An 18,179-nucleotide genomic window follows, 5' to 3' on the forward strand; every position below is an offset into this window, starting at 1 on the left:
AGTTTCTTTCTATGCAGTGAGAAATTCGGTACGTTGCTTGTTTTGAAACTGTACTGCAGCTACGTTATCTGTCGGAAGTGACGGAAACTTGGCGCGCTCACTCAGAAGACCCCAGATAATAAAATGGTTCAAATGCCTCTGAGCACTATGGGACTTAACTTCTGAGGTCAGCACTCCCCTAGAACTTAGAACTACTTAAACCTAACTAACCTAAGGACATCACACACATCCATGCCCGAGGCAGGATTCGAACCTGCGACCGTAGCGGTCGCGCGGTTACAGACTGTAGCGCCTAGAACCGCTCGGCCACTCCGGCCGGCCCCCAGATAATACATACATATGCAACTGAATTATGAAAAATACAATCAAATGTTATTCTAGCTGTAGAAACACTCTTGTCTACAAGATTAAAATCCCATCGTTCGAGTTGGCCGACTCATTTTTTAAGGAATTTTGTTGACAGGAGGGAGACTACGCAAATCGTCGCAGCTGTGCTCCCCATTCACACATGTTAGAATTTTGAAATATTGCCACTGTACAGATCCATCTTCAAGAGAGTAGTTTGCAAACCATTCTCTTCTTAATGCGGCCTGCTTTGAATAATTACTGATGTTAATGTTAATACTTATTACTGTCAATACTTACTGGTGTTAATGAAAAAGCGTCATCACCAACTAAAACCACATCTTATAGCATGACGAGTGTTCTCGATTGTAATGCATGCAATGTGATATGTAATTTCATTTCTGCCGACAGTGCTTCATGCATTACAATATCTTTATTCCTTACCGCATAATTAACTCTATTTAGAAGAAACGTTAACAGTTCTGGTGGCATTCTAAGATAATTAAAAGAACTTCTTGGGTCTTCCATTACAAATTATTTCAGCAAGGATGCTGAGCAACCGAGCTGACGTTTTTTCTTCATCCAGTCACGAATCGAAACACGTTTCTTATTTTTTTCTCATGCAGCGATTGCGCGCAACAAGCGTTAACTCCATCACAACTTGTGCGACGTGCAGCTGCCAAAACTTTCATTTCAGACACGACTCAGGAACCCACAAAACTATGAAACTGAAATATATACTGGTTTCGCCGTGTCTACAGTCAAATATGAAACTATTTGCGTGCAAATTATTCCACACAACGAGAAGCACAACCCTATGTAGTCGTGTAAACTAGGCTTAATGGTTCAAATGGCTCTGAGCACTGTGGGACTTAACTTCTGAGGTCATCAGTCCCCTAGAACTTAGAACTACTTAAAACTAACTAACCTAAGGACATCACACACAGCCATGCCCGAGGCAGGATTCGAACCTGCGACCGTAGCGGTCGCGCGGTTCCAGTCTGTAGCGCCTAGAACCGCTCGGCCACTCGGGCGGCAAACTAGGCTTAATGTTTCGCATTCGTAGCACTGTTGTCGGCTGAGAAACAAAATGCAGTGCATTACTTTCTGGACAACCCCCGTTCTACGATTTTCCGAAACGTGGGCTTTTGAGGTGGTCTAAACGAGTTGTACAGTTGAGCTAATATTTCCATACTAGTAGAGTTTAACACGTATATTGTAAAATCGTGTTGTGAGAAGAACATCAAGTTACATATACACACGTTTAAAGCAAACGGTAGTTTTCGTAAGAACACTCAAATAAGTAAAGCCACTTGTTATCCACGACAAACGTCACGTTCTACATATCGGAGGACTTTTATAAAGTGCATACTATTCGAAGAAAAATCGAAGTTGACCGAAACTGGCAACATATAATTATGAATACAGTAACACCATTAAGGCAACTCGACTCATTACTATATGTATGAGAAAATAGTAAATAGTGAAGAATAATACAAGTTTTTTGTTCTTACATTTTTTAAACTTTCGTAGCCATTAACATACAAATAAAGACTCTCTGCTACTTCTTACCGACCCAAAATGACGTCTCGTTCATCGTTACCGACTCATTAACTATGTTTCTTTCTGTCAGCTCTTCCAACAGTTTCGTTTTGCGTCGTGACGGATCAGCTATATCAAGCTCATCATAACTTGACGATAAACCGTTATCAATGGCTGTAAATTGTTATCACCAGCATCTCCATCAGGCGACCATTTTCTGAAAATACGGTGGATACTAAGGGAATACAGACGGAACAATTACTTCTCGAAGTCTCATCGTCTCACCAGCTAGACTCATGTCTTCATCACGAAAGTGCTGGGAACAAACACATGAATCATTTTTGGGTGACCAGTTTCGCCTGCTAACGGCTTTTACCCAGGCGTGCATTAGATCTTTCCTTTTTCTTTGAATCCTGAAATATCGTAATAATTACGAAATAAGAAACATTAGTAAAATAACTAACGCCAAGGTGACTGAGCCATAGGTTAAAAACACATCATTAAGCTACCTCTGTTAATGCCGTATTAACCCAAAAATAAGCCGCCAACGCATAAAAGCGGCACTCCTAAATTTCAAGGAACAAATTAAAAAAAAATTGCACTAAAATAAGCCGCACACTGATTTAGAGGAGAAAAAATACCAAAAATTTATTTGTACTTACACGTAAGCCATAGGTATGTATCGAAAACATTTGTTCTTACATTTGATACAAAATGTTCGCAACGTATTTTATGTTATTTAGTCTCATCGCTATCAGTACCCGTACTCACTTCACAATTTTCACTCTCACTCCTATCATTTTCTTCATTGTCTTCCCATAGTACGTCCTCCTCAGTGCCATCAGCGCATTGGATATGCAGCACTTCTTGAACCCCTTCATGATGGCCTCTGACGGTGTTGAGGGCCATGATGTAAGAAGCCACTCACACAAAAGTGTGATAGGCGGCTTGTCTGTCTTACCAAATGGTGTAAGGACGTGGTCTTCTTCCAAGAGGCAATCTGAATACAATATTCGCAGGTTGTCCTTGAACGGTTTGCTTGTTGCCACAACTAGTACCCGTAGTTTTGAAGCCATTCCTCCAGGTATTACGACAAGATCTGTCTTTAGGACAACAAGTTTATCTTTTACTTCAGTTGTTAGATGTCTCTTAAAAACACTCAAAACTAACATGGCTCTCTTAGCAAACAATGTGCCAGATCTGCGATTCCAAATAGTGGACAGTCAACCATATATTGCGTTATCATCTAGCGCTTATCTTGGCAGCGAATCACAAATAGCCTAGTACATAGAGGATCCAAAAAGTGGTTCAGCTTACATTAATTCTGGCAAAAGATTTTTTCTAGGATCGTTTGGTATGGTGTGAGTATGCCAAATCTAAGTTTTCGACCTCGAAAGTGGGAAAACTTTTGGTGGGCTTATAACTCGAAAACAGTCCATATTTTGGAAATAATCACCCTATAGTAAAATAAAGAGGATAAAATCCTGCGTCGGTTAAAAGAAAAAAATTAAAAAGTGATCCAGTTGTTGATTTTTAGGGTATCCAAAACACAGAAAATTTTTCCAGCTTTGCCAAAAATTGTGTTTTATCTATTTTAAATGTGCTGCAACTTTCCAACAGCAAATTTTATCAATACCGTCCTCCCCCCCCCCACCCCCATCCTGCTTAAAAGTTGTATATAGCATCAAGCCATGAGTTCCAATTCTTCCAAACTGGGCCAATTTTGAAATTTTTTCTCCACATAAAGCAAAACTGAGGAAAGTCTTTATTCACACTATCGGGTTTTCGCTCTTTTTTGATGCCTACAAGTCTGATTTCATTCTGAGTATATAATGTGACTTCTGAATGCATTGGAAACTGGTTTTAAGGAATTTATGAGAATTTGAAAATCTAATTTTTTGGTAATTTTCGCCTAGTACTACTGGTGTCTTGTTCGCAATATGTATTCTAATAATTGAAGAGCCATGTTAGGTCTAAACGCATATTTTCCATGTACCTACTTGTACATCCATTTAAATACATATGAAAAAATTGGGTTTTATTACTAACTTAGGGAAGTTGGTCATCCAGAATACATTCTGCCTGAAGAAAATCCCACATGACTTATATCTTCAATGAATAGGTGACAATGTGCACATCAAAGAAGGGCGCTTGGCGAGCTATTTCGTAACGTTGAGATAAGGAGGGATTGGGACGAAGAGTTGGATCGCAGAAAAGGAAGAGCAGGTAGCCTGTTCCCTTGTGTGGGCACGTCATTGTGCCTTAAGGGGACCGAATGGTGGTGGTGGTGGTGGTGGTGGTGGTGGGGGAGGGGGGGGGATGGCCTACTCCCCTACCTTAGTTTTACCATCAAGCTCTTCAGTTAAGATCTTTCAGCCAATGTGTACGACTACCAAAGTGTTGTGAGAGAAAGTTGTGGGGAGAAGATCAATGTATGGCACGAGGACAACCACCCACAGTATCAATGAGCTGAGATATCATCTTTTTGTGAAGATGTCAACAAAGGTGAAGTTCATCTTACCCCGACTTCTCTAGCACTCGATGCTGCAGACCTGCACAGTTACAGAGCATGCCTCCAAGTTTAGTGGTGGATGGGAAACACGCTAGTTCCACTTGAATGAGGTTGGGGATGGGACAGGTTCAGACTCACTCCCATTCCTATAATGAAAGAACCTGCTCCCCAGGAGCTTCTGAAACTGGCGTCCTGCAGCTGCAAAATGGAATGCACCAGTGCATGCATTTGCCGCACATTTTCACAAAGTTGGAAAAATTTGCTGTTTATTGGGTCCCCATAAAAATCAAACTTCAGGATCAATTTTCAATTTCTTCTTTTAATCGACGCAATATTTCACTCTCTTTGTTTTAATATAGGACGGTTATTTCCAAAATATGGAAAAAGTCCGAAAATTTCGAGATTTTTCGACCACCAAAAGTTGTCCCCCCACTTTCGAGGTCGAAAACTTAGATCTGGCACACCCACACCACACCAAACGATCACAGAAAAAAATCTTTTGCCACAATTAATGTAAGCTGAAAACCCTCTTTATACTGGGCTATAAACCCATAGGAAAGTTTTCTTTGAGCGTGGGTTTTCTCTTCAGAATGACATAAAAGGGTAACTTTCCCACATCGGCTGTAAGAGCTAACACCACAGTAATTCTATTTTCATCATCCTCAGTTCCTCTTCATGAGATACTTTTTGCTCCTATCATGTCTACTCCCGGGTTCGATTCCCGGCGGGGTCAGGGATTTTCTCTGCCTCGTGATGGCTGGGTGTTGTGTGCTGTCCTTAGGTTAGTTAGGTTTAAGTAGTTCTAAGTTCTAGGGGACTGATGACCATAGATGTTAAGTCCCATAGTGCTCAGAGCCATTTTTTTATCATGTCTACTGTCGTACTGCTCGGCAAGTTAAAAATTCTGACGTGTTGTCAGCATTTCCAAATTGATGAAAAGGTTATGAGTGACACTTTCGCAACTGGACGACGTAATGCTGGAGACAGACCAGCTTCTCCTCGAAATCTGGTGACATTCTCTTTGATAGCGTAGTACTTCGTCGGAAAGCAAGGCCATTTTCCGCATCAAGCGACGGCTCCAACCAATACTCGCACGAAACTCTCGTTGTGGCACATTTAAGACTTTTGCTTATTCCAAGGCCTAGAGTTGGATTCTTGCACATAGGAAAGAAACTTAGATTCAGTTTCCGCATACTTGGCTCATTTCGGTCCCCTGAACGATTTTCTCTTTGAAACTGCTTTCTTTCATTTTTGTTCTGAACCAATCGGACGTCACACATTAGATTCGTCCAGTCCATACTTTCTTCAGCCCACTCTGTTGGTTGTGGTTTCGGCACAACGGACAATGGTAAGCTTGAAGCTTGCATCGAAACTACGCCGAATTCCTTGGCTTGATGTTGCTTTTCGCTCTAAATGATCGTTCATATCGTAATAAATCTGGCTTTCTTCCTAGCATCTAACCGAAACTGAATTATAAGCTAAGGAAACATCGCTGGTAGACCTACATAATGTTAAAGCCAATAAAACACCAGTAAAAGTTAGAATTGTTGTGTAATAAATACCTTGTCCCCTCTTTCGGCTACAAACGCTAGTTGTACTGTTGCAAATGAACTTAATTTTTGTACAGCAGCTGTGTGTAAAAAGACAACGTAACGGAAATAAGCTGCATCCTAACTTTTAGAGGATGGAATTTATGTAATAAGTGCGGCTTTTTTGGGTCAATAGGGTACTAGATTTGTTAAAACCCTTTAAACATACATAAACTGTTTAAAGTCTGATGGTGCTTCAGGCAAGATAAACTGTAATGTAGTTATTTACATTTACACACAGTACAAATTCAAATATACGCAAGGTGTTCTACTTAAACATGCAGTGAAACATATTCCTTTCCTTATATCTCCCGTTTGCGGTACGAAAAATTGCAGCCTAACACGCTGCACATATTGACCTGTATGCCAAAACTTTATCCCTATTTCTTACGACTGTTTTATCAGTACGCAAATAGTTGTTTACACGACCCCTAGAGTCATAATATTACGGCGAGCGCAAAGTGCTGACTTCAGTGACACCAGTGATGCTTATTCATTATTGCCAGTCCATTAATGCTCAGGGTGCCAATAGTTTTTTAAAAAAAGGGGCAATACACTATTCGAACAGGCTTTGATGGCCAAACGGTACCGATTGACCGCCGTGTCATCCTCAGCCCCTAGGCGTCAGGGGACGCGGATGGACATGTGGTCAACATACCGCCCTCTCAGCCGATTTCAGTTTTCGAGACATGTGCCGCTACTTCTCAGTCAAGTAGCTACTCAATTGGCCTCACAAGGGCTGCGTGCACCACGCTTGCCAACAGCACTCGGCGGACCCGGATGGTAACCCATCCAAGTGATAACCTAGCCCAACAGCGCTTCAGTGATCTGACGGGACCCAGTGTTACCACTACGGGAAGGCCGTTGGCATCCATAGTTGAAGTTCCAGTTTCACAGAGCTGTAAGCGCCTTAGCGTAACTGGGGTCGGCTACAAATGATAAATGAGTCGCAACAGGACGAGCAGGACTCATCTCAAAGAAAAAATTCTGTCCTTCGATAAATGATGCCGGCAACCCGCAGCACAGTGTGACCTTTGCAGAATAAAGTACTACCGGTTGATGAGCGTGCGGGTTTTCCGTTTCCCGTATTATGCAGTTGTGCGTATTGGCGTGTCCTTGGATATGGAAATGGGCTTCGTTTGTTCACAGAATGTTCCATGACCATTCATAGGCCACTTCCATGCGAGCAGGAATTTCGAGAGCGATCGTTTGTCTTGCTGGCAGACCAACAGGAAGCAACTACTGAACATCGGTGATTTTGTATGGACGGCAATGCAGGATGTTTCGTAATTTTTAATTCACCTTAGGCTGCAGGCATATCCTACGTTCGAGCAGTTCCCGGTACACTGCATGTTTACACCTGTACCAACAACGACGTTGTATTTTTTTTCCATCTGATTTTTTCGATAAACTAGTGTAATTCATGTTCTGATTTCATTTCTTTTTTGTTTCATGCCATTGTGTTAAGAAAACTGTAAACGAGTTTCAATGTGAATATTAATGTTTATGTAAAATGTCAAGCAATATTGTAATAGAATTGAAATGTAACAAATGTTGAGACTGTTGTAAGATGTTTAAAATTGTAAATGTGCGTCTGGTCCATACGTAGGCAATGTGTTAGAATATGTAGAATGTAAAACATCAGGTGAATACGCTGTCTGTAAGGGAGCGGTAAAAGGTGGATGGCAGGCGAGCGCGGGAAAATGCGCACGGGCACTGCACGGCACAACGGGCTCAGCAGTAGTTGTTGGAGTCCGGCACTGGTTTGAGCAACACCTTCTGGAGCGAGGAGGCTCTCCTGGAAGCCGTAGCTTCACTGAGCCTCGGGTATGCCGTTCCAAATCCCACACAGCATGGCAAAATTCCATAGGCACTAAATGGAAAAATATTGCGACGCTAAGAAGAATTAAAGTGCCGATACATCAAGAGCCATAGCTGTGGCTGTATGTGTGCTGTGTGCCTCGCCATCTCGCCGCCCGCCAACCGCCGCATCAATACAAGCAGGTTGAAACTTTTAGTACTGTATTCGTATGGACCATAGAGTGAACTGTTCAGTAATAACCTAAATTTTACCAGAACTTTCCCCCATTATCCTCACAACTAACCTGGACAGGGTCCTTTCCAAATGTTGTGTAATTCGAGTGTCCCGAAATGAAAAATTAAACTTTGTGTTAATAATAATTACTTGCAGACCTAGCTATGTTAGAATGGTGTTTAAAGAACTGTTTTGTTAATGAACCAGTAAATGAATAACGAAGGTCTAACGAAGCTGAAAGATGAATTTAATATTGATATAGTAATGAAGTTTAATTATTTCGAGACAGATATGAAGGTATTTAAATGAGTAGTAAATAAGATAAAAAGAGTAGTAACTCATATACTGGAGATCTTGAACGCATAATAATTTCAGTAATCAATTTTTTTAATACAGTGATCATAACAGTTTCAGGACCCCCCCTCCCCTTTTTATTCATTTGAATTCTGAAGTGTTCTAAATTGGTTTGACCAGTAAAAGTTAAAGTCAATATAAAAGTAAATATTTGTCAGTGTTTTATCTTTATCAAAATTGACATTTTGTGTGTGGCTCGAAAGTGCTATTTCTAGGGTAACCTATGCCCGATTTTAATCAGATCAATAGACAGTACGAAGTTTTGTAGTATACATTATAGTGTAGTGTTGTGTATTCATGGTTTTTCCATATCAGTACAGAACGTGAAACTATCAGTTCAATAGATTTTCTGGTTCTAAAATTCTACTATATTATGCAGTGTTACTACTTGTTGTTATGCATGAATATCTACCAAATTGTACAGGGAAGAAACTCAGTTAATGCCTAATTAGGCTGGCGACTGTATTATTATTAAATTGGTAGCATCTTCGGTGTTGCTTTTGGTCCATCCTGACGTGTAGTTACATTTCAGACTTGCTCGACGGATCATTGTTATTACAGAGTGGGTGTAAGTCTGATTTGCCACCATTCAGGTACACGCGGTCGATATCTATATGAAAATCCTGTCTCATAAGGTGAACCCCGCTCACTTACCATAGTACAGGCTTTAACGAGTATTGTGTGCCCCACGCGCACGTTACAACCCCTCCTGCAGTCCTATGGTCACACCTTGCGACAGACGTCAGATCAACTGCTTTGCTGCCTCTGCCACACTGGAGTTCAAAAGAACGTGTCTTTTCGAATATTGTAATTACTTTCTCCAGACACTTGGCAAACATCAGACCAATACGTTTTTTTATACCCTTGAGTGTCTGGAACTTCTGCAGGGCCATCAGAATAGTCAGTGTTCTTGTGAAATAGCTCGACCACCAGCGCGCAATTTGTAGTGCAGACAGTCACGTTGGAAGTCTCGGGCGCAAAATGAGTAAGAGCCGTGTGCTGCGCGTTCGTTGGTGAGCATAATCTGACACAGCGCTATCTATTGGTCAAATCTAAGTTTCTTTTTTCCCATGAGGGTTCCCTCTGCATCAAAATATGCTGTTCAAATTTGATGTCATTATAAGCAGTAGTTCTCTTTCTACGGCGTTTTGAAAGTGGAACTTTAACTATGGAAACCTTGAAGATCTATGTCAGGAACCAAGATCCTGTGGCAAGAAGTAGAACACTACTGCCACTTCTCCTCATACAAACACCGAACAAATCTTGCTATTTTATTCTCAATGGCTGTTTATTATTTGAAAGATAATTTGATCCGAATTCAGCGAATTAATTTACCCACTTTATTTGTTTATTTATTGTAACTATTTTTGGTCTAAGAGTTTGACCATTAGACACGATGATTTGGACGTGTTGGGTACTGCTGTATAAATATCTAGTGCAGTTCATAACAGGCTCCGTGCCGTGTTGAAAACTAATTCTCAGCGATACAACTTCCAGAAAGTGCGGACGGATAAGTTCTACGAATTTTCTATAAACGTCTCTGTTCAGCTATTAGGTGAATTAAATTACATGGGAACAACAAAATGGTGGAGTTTCTCAGTAATCCACACATATCATGAAAGTGTAAAGTATCAGTGACTGTATGCTCCACATCTCTTCCTAAGCTACTGGTTGGATTTCAACCAAAACTGGATATCACTTACTGTCTGGATAGAACCACTGTCGGGGTAAGAACTACCTACCTCCCAAAAGAGTAGGAGTGGGGGTGGCGGTGAGACAGACGCGTAGTTAGCGATGCACAAATAGGCAGACTATATTCATCCAGTATTTGAGAATGAGAGCTGTTAGTGACTTGCAACCACCTACACACATGATTTCGAACTTTACGAGACTTCTACTAGCTGACACGCCCCACAAAATAGTGAATGGAAGAAACGTTTACGCTTACTACGTTTTTGCTGCGCTTGTAGTAAAACGGCGGCATCAGGCATGAACTTTTACTTCTAACTCAGCTTGCAACAAATTTTGCAGGCAGTATTCACATATACCACTGAATATACTTACAAAAATAAAGCATTGTGCGATACAGTTCATGAGATATGGTGCCATAAGCACTGAGATGCGTGGAAAACAGCTGTATAATGCACGACGTACTGATTCATTACTTCTTCACTACTAAATCTATTCGCAACGGATTTTGTGGACAGTATTCACATGTACCGCTGGATGAACCTAAAAAAGTATGTTAATGCACGACATATAGTTCACGAGATATGATGTCACAAACATTGACCAGCGTGAAAACGAAACTGCAGAGCGAAATCACTAGAGGTACAAGAGAAATATTTGTACAAACACTTTTGAAATATGTTAAACATATGTGAAAAATATGAGAAGTGGGTATGCTGTCGAAGTCCAAAGTAAAAAGCTCCTCCTAAACCCCTGGATCGATTTCAACAAAACTTCGTACACATACTACTTACTATCTGGAAAGAAATATTGTGAGAGCCATAACATATAGAGAGAATGGGCAAGGAGCAGATGGTCAGGCAGAGAGGGGAAAGGATGAGTTGGTCATAAATACGGGGGAGAAGAGAGGAGACGGACAGAGAGAGAGGGAGAGGGAAGAAGAGATGAATAGAGTGAGGGAAGGAAGAAATGGACAGAGGGAGAGGCAGGAGGAGATGAACAAAGGGGAGGAGGAGACAGAGGACTTGAGGAGGACAGAGGAGGGAGGATGAGATGGACAGAGGGTGAAGAAGCAGATGGACAAAGGGGGGGGGGGGGTGCAAATGGGCGGAGAGTGAAGGGAGGAACAGATGGGCAAACAGGGGAAGGAGCAGATGGACGAGGGAGTGGCAGGAGGAGATGGACATAGATGACGGGAGGAGGAAGTGAACAGAGAGAGAAGGAAGAGGGAGGTGGACTAACAGAAAGTTGGAATAAAGTACATACCTGGGCAACACTGGGTACTCAGTTAGAAACCTCTAAAAACCTTTCAACAGCCTTGTTTTTCACATCGTGTATCCGCGCTTTGAAAACTGTCTCCAATGCTGAAGGGGCACTGACGAATTACATTATCTGTCTGTTGTAGCGACACTGATCTACGCGTCGTACGGGTCGTTCATGGGATGGCCCGCGCCGACTCTGCTCATCCTCGAGTCTGAGGACTCGCCCGTCCCGTTGACGGCCGACGAGGGCTCGTGGCTGGCGTCCATCAACTCGCTCACCATGCTGGTCGGCATATTCGCCGCCGGGTTCGCCGTGGACCGCGTGGGCCGGAAGAAGCTGCTGCTGGCCGCCGCCGTGCCCCTCCTCGTCTGGTGGCTGATGGTCGCCTTCGCCGACTCCTTCGGCATGCTGCTTGCCGCCAGGTCAATCGGCAGCCTCAGTGGCGGACTCATCAACACCGTGATGCCAATGTACCTGTCTGAAATTGCCGACGCCGACATACGGGGCACAATCATAACTGTTCACAATGTGCTGACGGATACTGGCAGTTTGTTGATCTACTGCCTCGGCCCTTACCTCTCTATTACAAATGCCGCTGCTATTTGTGCAACCTTACCCGTTATTTTTTTCATCACCTTTGTATGGATGCCCGAATCACCGTACTTCCTTTTAATGCGACGCACGGAACAAGACGCCGTCAATACACTTCAGAAGATAAAGGGAAATCTCAGCCCCGAGGAGCTAAAGGCGGAACTGGACATGATGCATGACAGCATACGGCGGAAGCAAGAAACGAAAGGGAAGCTTAAAGACCTGCTGACCATACCAGTGCATCGTCGGACACTGCTCGTAACATTAGGTTTCATTATACTGCAAATGTCCACCGGCGCTATAGCGCTGTCGACTTACACGAACACGATATACAAAATGAGCGGCAGTGAACTCGATCCGAACTTGTCCTCTATTATGCAGATCTCTGTCCAGCTCTTGTCGAGCGTCGGGGCGTCATTAGTGATTGACCGGTTCGGTCGGAAGACGCTCGCCATGGTGTCTCTGGTAACCTGCGGCGTCTGCCTCGCTGTTGAGGGCGCCTACTTCTACATCAACGACGTCCGAGGAGGCGTCCCTTCCGCTTTCGCCTGGGTGCCACTCGCTGCCATGATTGGCTTCAATGTAAGAGACGTCTGTTTTTATATAATATTATGCTGCAGCGTATGCACAGTACCATGTCTGACTACAGCTGTTTATTGGGAAAAACATCTGAGGAAAAAGACGTAAAAGTATCGTATACATAATCAGAATTTTGTCAGCAAGTGACTGATTACACAGTGTGCTCGATTATTTTTTATTCCATTTTCTCAAGCGATAGAGACACGGGAGCAATGTTTCTGGCCCCATTAGTCAATCCAGAAGGTCGTACAGGATACTATTCCTATTACCATCTAAACTTGACCTTAAATGACATCGTAACAGTCTGCAATCACTCTAGGAACACCAGAATACGAATTCGACACCATTGTAGGTAGTTTTTTTATTAATTTTATATATTACTTCTTTTACACCCCTGTATTCGACTCAGTAACACTATGTGTGTTTTATCCGCACTTAATGCCCGCTAGTACGTCACTAGTTTTACACACCTATCCCAAATCATTCAAGGAATATACAACATACAGGATGGTTAGAAAAAGTCTGAAAAGCTTGTAAGGGTGTTGCAGGATAGTTTGTGATGTGAAATAGTTGTTGATAAAAAATCCGATACGCTGTGCTGTTTCCGAGTTAATTAGTACTGAAGCTACCCAATCAGGCCGTTGCGCGAGCAGATTCAAGCGGCCCGCCAGGTACAATTAGTGATGGTCGTCCTAAAAGTGTAGATGATAGCGCAAGAGACTGCTCAGCCTTAGGGTCGGATTCAGTCCGTACTAAAGTCCCTTGTCCGATTTTTGTATCGCTCTCTTGTTCGCTTTTAAGAAACCAGACAAAGAACACGTTTGGCGACACCGTTTCTGCCAGGTTGCTTGGATTTGTGCGCGCAACAACCTGACTGGCTAACTTCAGTGCTAATTAACTCGAAAACGGCGCAAACTATCGATTTTGCTTCTTAACAATTATTTTTCAGCACAAGCTACCCTGCAACACTTTTACAAACTTTTCCGACTGTTTCTGTATATTGCGGTAGTAACTTGAAGAGCGCTGTATTTAAATGTATAGCCATTTAGGAATATTTCTAACTTCAAACTAGCATGAAACATTTAAAATATTTGGTATTAATCATATTAGAGTAAGAAGGTATCGGTTGGTATGACATGTTCTGAGGCATCAAGGGATCACCAATTTAATATTGGAGGGCAGAGTGGAGGGTAAAAATCGTAGAGGGAGACCAAGAGATGAATACACTAAGCAGTTTCAAAGGGATGTAAGTTGCAGTAGGTACTGGGAGATGAAAAAGCTTGCACAGGATAGAGTAGCATGGAGAGCTGCATCAAACCAGTCTCAGGACTGACCACCACAACAACAACAACATATTAGAGTTCTGTTTCAGAATTCTTAGACGTAAGTATACAACAAAATGTAACTAAACTGCTGGTGTTTGCAGCAAACCTAAGAGAGAAGCGCATACGGTGTTGAAGAAGTCTTATTCTATGTTATCTGAGGTAAAATTCAGTTAAATCTTTAACGATCTTGCGTTCATCAGAGATGCGATGAGGGCTAAAAATTCAAGAGGTCCAGCAAAAGGTAAATCAAAGCCTTTGAAGCGCGTCGCGAATTGTGACTGATTATGAGCGCATTTCTTCTTTTAATAGAACTCTTCATATCATCTAAATGTGGCACGAAACTGGGCGTGGTGTTGGCAGTAACCAAGCATTAGACTTTTACTGATAGGTCGACATACCATTGCACCCTGTTGCAAGAGTTTGTAACTGTGTTGCAGGTCTCCTTCAGTTTCGGCGCAGGGTCAGTCCTCTATCCGATAATAGGCGAGATATACCACGTGTCTGTAAAGGGCGCCGCCACACCCATCAACACGACGGTGATAGCGCTGTACGGCTTCTTCCTGAAGAAGATGTTCCAGGTGGTGTCGGACAGCGTGGGCGCCTACTGGTCCTTCTGGGCCTTCTCCGTGCTGTGTGTGTGCGGCGCTGTGTACACCTACTTCCTGCTGCCCGAGACCAAGGGCAAGACGTTCGCGCAGATCAACCAGGAGATGGACGCTCGATTCGGCGGAAGTAGTCGGCAACTCACTGCTGATCTCGGAAACGAGGAACCTGAGTGAGATGCAGAGATTCTGAACATACCAGAGAACATCGTCATGTGCCGCTGAAGATCTTAAGATGTCTCCACGACATTCAGCTGTGATCGTCATTCAGTGAATGAAATAACGTAATAATTCATAGACCAGTGAGAGATCTGAACCACAAAGCGGAAACTAATATTTCCCAAGGATTTTAAAAATATTGGTATGTGTATGTCTGCGTTAAGTTCTTATTTTCACTTTTGTGAACACTATGTCTTGAGTATCAGTCCTCACCTCTAAAAGTAACTGTTGAGTGTAGTTTGTCATCCAGATCTGAATCATAATAATAATAGATTATACATGAATGTGTATGAAATCGTATGGAACTTAACTGCTAAGGTCATCAGTCCCTAAGCTTACACACTACTTAACCTAAATTATCCTAAGGACAAACACACACACCCATGCCCGAGGGAGGACTCGAACCTCCGCCGGGACCAGGCGCACAGTAGATCATACATGACTCTGCTAAGGCCGGCCGGGGTGGCCGAGCGGTTCTAGGCGCTTCAGCCTGGAACCGCGCGACCGCTACGGTCGCAGGTTCGAATCCTGCCTCGGGCATGGATGTGTGTGATGTCGTTAGGTTAGTTAGGTTTAAGTAGTTCTAAGTTCTAGGGGACTAATGACCTCAGAAGTTAAGTCCCATAGTGCTCAGAGCCATTTGAACCATTTTTTGACTCTGCTAAGAAAATATTTGTCTGCATTTGAAATGTATATGTAGCCCAATGTACAAACAATGCGTAACAAAGACTATGTAGTGCATATGTAGACTCACAAATGATACAATACTCAAACTTATTAAGCTTTTGGGCTTCTAGGAAGTTTTGCATGAATTTTGAGAGGACGATAGTTCAAGATTTTCCACTTCTAATGACGACCGTGTGTGGGTAAAAATTTTATTCTAAGACACTTTATGAAAAAGAGACGTTGTTTCAATAAATAAACACATGTTGTTCCTAATTATTAGAAGACTTTCTGATTGCATAAACGGAAGAAAACTATCCGAAATAATGAGATTATCTACATATACATGTAGAGCACCTTTTCTTTTTTTACCATATGCTCTATTCAAATTGGGATGCGCATAGGATTCGATGGAGCATTACATTCGAGTACAAACTTGAATTCATCGTTCACCGGCAACATCATTGAAATTTGTTTGGTGTTTCTTACGTGACTATAAGAAGAAAAGTTTGGAGTAGAATTTAAAGTTCGAGGATGATGGGATGGAGCCGAATTAAATCAAGTGACGCTGAAAAATTTGAAAATGAGACATTTAAAGCAGTGCATACGTTTCTCTATTTGTGCAGCAATGTAACTGATAATAGTCGCATTAGAGAGGATATAAAATGTAGACTAGCATTGGCGAGAAAATCGTTTCTGAAGAAGAAAAATTTGTAACGTCGAGTGTAGATTTGTGTGTGAAGAAATCTTTTCTGCAGGTATTTGCATGGAGTGTAACCGTTTAGGTAAATAAAACATGGACGATAAAACAGTTTAGATAAGAAGACAGTAGAAGCTTTTGAAATGTGGCGCTACAGAATGATGCTGAAGATTAGGTGGTTAGACCACGTAACTAATGAGAAGGAACTGAATAGAACTGGAGAGAAAAGAGATTTGAGGCACAACCTGACTAGAAGAAGGGATCCGTTCGTAGGACACATTATGCGGCATCAAGGGATCACAATTTTAGTGCTGGAGGAAACCAAGGGGGGGGAGACCAAGAGATGAATACAGTAAGCATATTCAGAAAGATGTAGGTTGCAGTAGTTGCGCGGAGATAAAGAGGCTTGCACAGGATAAAGTAGCATGGAGAACTGCATCAAAACAGTCTTTGCACTGACGACCGTTTGGACTGATGACCGCAACAACAAGAACTAAAATTAACTATTCACTGTTGTAATTCTCAATTACGTACATTATTGTTGGCCTATAACTGCGCCAATAGGCAAGCGTAGAAGGCAAGCGGAAAGGAACATCGTATGATGCTACTTTCAAGTGTAAAATAACTCTTTGCGCTGAAAAATATGGTAACAGGATGGCGGTACAAGCGTTGAACGTAGCTGAGAGCAACGTTCGATTATGGAAGAAATAGAAATTGGCATTATTTGCAACTGCCGCTACTAGAAATAAATTCACTGATCCTCTTAAAGGAAGACATCCCGACGTTGAGGTAAAAGTTGTGGAGTTCGTCCGTGAATGGCAGTAGAATGAGCAGCCTGTGACTAGTGACATCGTAAGAAACAAAGAAAAAGTGGTGACTGTAGTTCTTAATTACACCGGGGCAAGAGTTTAAGGCTGGCCGTGGATGGGTTGATCGTTTTATGAAACGGGCGGGCTTATCTCTACGACACCGAACAACACTATGTTAAAAACATCAAGAATTTCAGCGGTATATCATCATACTTCGGAAAGAGAAGAATTTTTCGATGGACCATATAGGCAGCGCTGTTAAAACGCCAGTTTTGTTGGCTATGCCATGTCATTACACGGTTGATAAGAAGAGCACAAAATAAGTTGCCATCAGAACATCAGATTGTGAAAAACAGCGCATAACTGTAATGCTGGCAGTCACAGCAGATGGGCGCAGACTTCCCGCTTTCTTAATCTTTAAGCGGGAATCAAGCTACACTACACATAAGATTGAAAAACAGTTCCATAATGACTTCATTGTTCGAAACCGAGAGAAGGGTTGGATGACTAAAACTTTCATGCTTGACTGTCTCCGAAACGTTTGGGAACTCCGTCCTGGTGGGCTTTCCAAACTACCATCAATACTTTGTCTTGATGCATTTCGTTGTCATTTCACTGTCGACGTAATAAAGAAGATCCACAGCCTAGCCAGTGACCAGCGACATTCCTGGAGGAATCACTTCTGTGTTACAACCCTACAGCTCACTGTAAATAAACCTTACATTCAGAAATAGTACGAAAAATGGTTTTGCGAACCGAACCGTGAACTGACGTTGACAAAAAAAATTAAGTGTTCTGCACCCCACATTATTGCACTCTGTGTTGCAGCTCCCTAGAAAACCATCGAAACACCAATGAGCGTAAAATCAGTCAAAAAATGTTATGTTTCAGGTACTCAAGACGGAGTGAAGATGATGTGCTCTGGAACGACATCGAAGATGATGGAGAAAGAGAAAATGAATTTCTTTCTGATGTAGACTCCTCCGAGGATACAAGTAGACCTAATTACGACATTAGTGAATAATGATGAGTAGCGCCTGTAATTTACGGTATGTTTGTTGGCGTGTCATGTAGATTATCAAGTTACGCGTTCTGTGACACAGAAGAACGGGTTACTTAAAAATTGTTGTTAGGTTGATAGGTCATGTACACATTCATTGTTGTGTACAATAAATGTAGCCTACCAGTGATGCGCCAACAAACTCTTTTTTTGTGATTTTAAGTATTAAAATTTGGGTGAGCATCACATCCGATGGCGCATTAGATTCGCGTAAACACTAATCTAAAATTACATGAGAACGCTAAATCTGATATTTCCCCTTCTAAGGACTATACTGTGTGGATAAAATGTGCATAAAAAAT

At 42.1% G+C, this 18,179-nt stretch overlaps 1 protein-coding gene across 1 annotated transcript in view; it reads left to right on the forward strand.

Annotated features, from left to right (window-relative positions):
* Positions 1 to 17,841, forward strand: part of LOC126425020 (facilitated trehalose transporter Tret1-like) — a 38,364-nt gene extending 20,523 nt beyond the window's left edge. Inside the window, exons 2-4 of the mRNA XM_050087954.1 lie at positions 11,472 to 12,502; positions 14,262 to 14,599; positions 17,709 to 17,841. Coding sequence (XP_049943911.1) covers positions 11,472 to 12,502; positions 14,262 to 14,599; positions 17,709 to 17,841 — 1,502 coding nt within the window. The remainder of the gene's footprint in view (positions 1 to 11,471; positions 12,503 to 14,261; positions 14,600 to 17,708) is intronic.
* The last annotated feature ends 338 nt before the right edge of the window (positions 17,842 to 18,179 follow it).

Source organism: Schistocerca serialis, chromosome 1 (assembly GCF_023864345.2).
Source record: "Schistocerca serialis cubense isolate TAMUIC-IGC-003099 chromosome 1, iqSchSeri2.2, whole genome shotgun sequence".
NCBI classification, from domain to species: domain Eukaryota; kingdom Metazoa; phylum Arthropoda; class Insecta; order Orthoptera; family Acrididae; genus Schistocerca; species Schistocerca serialis.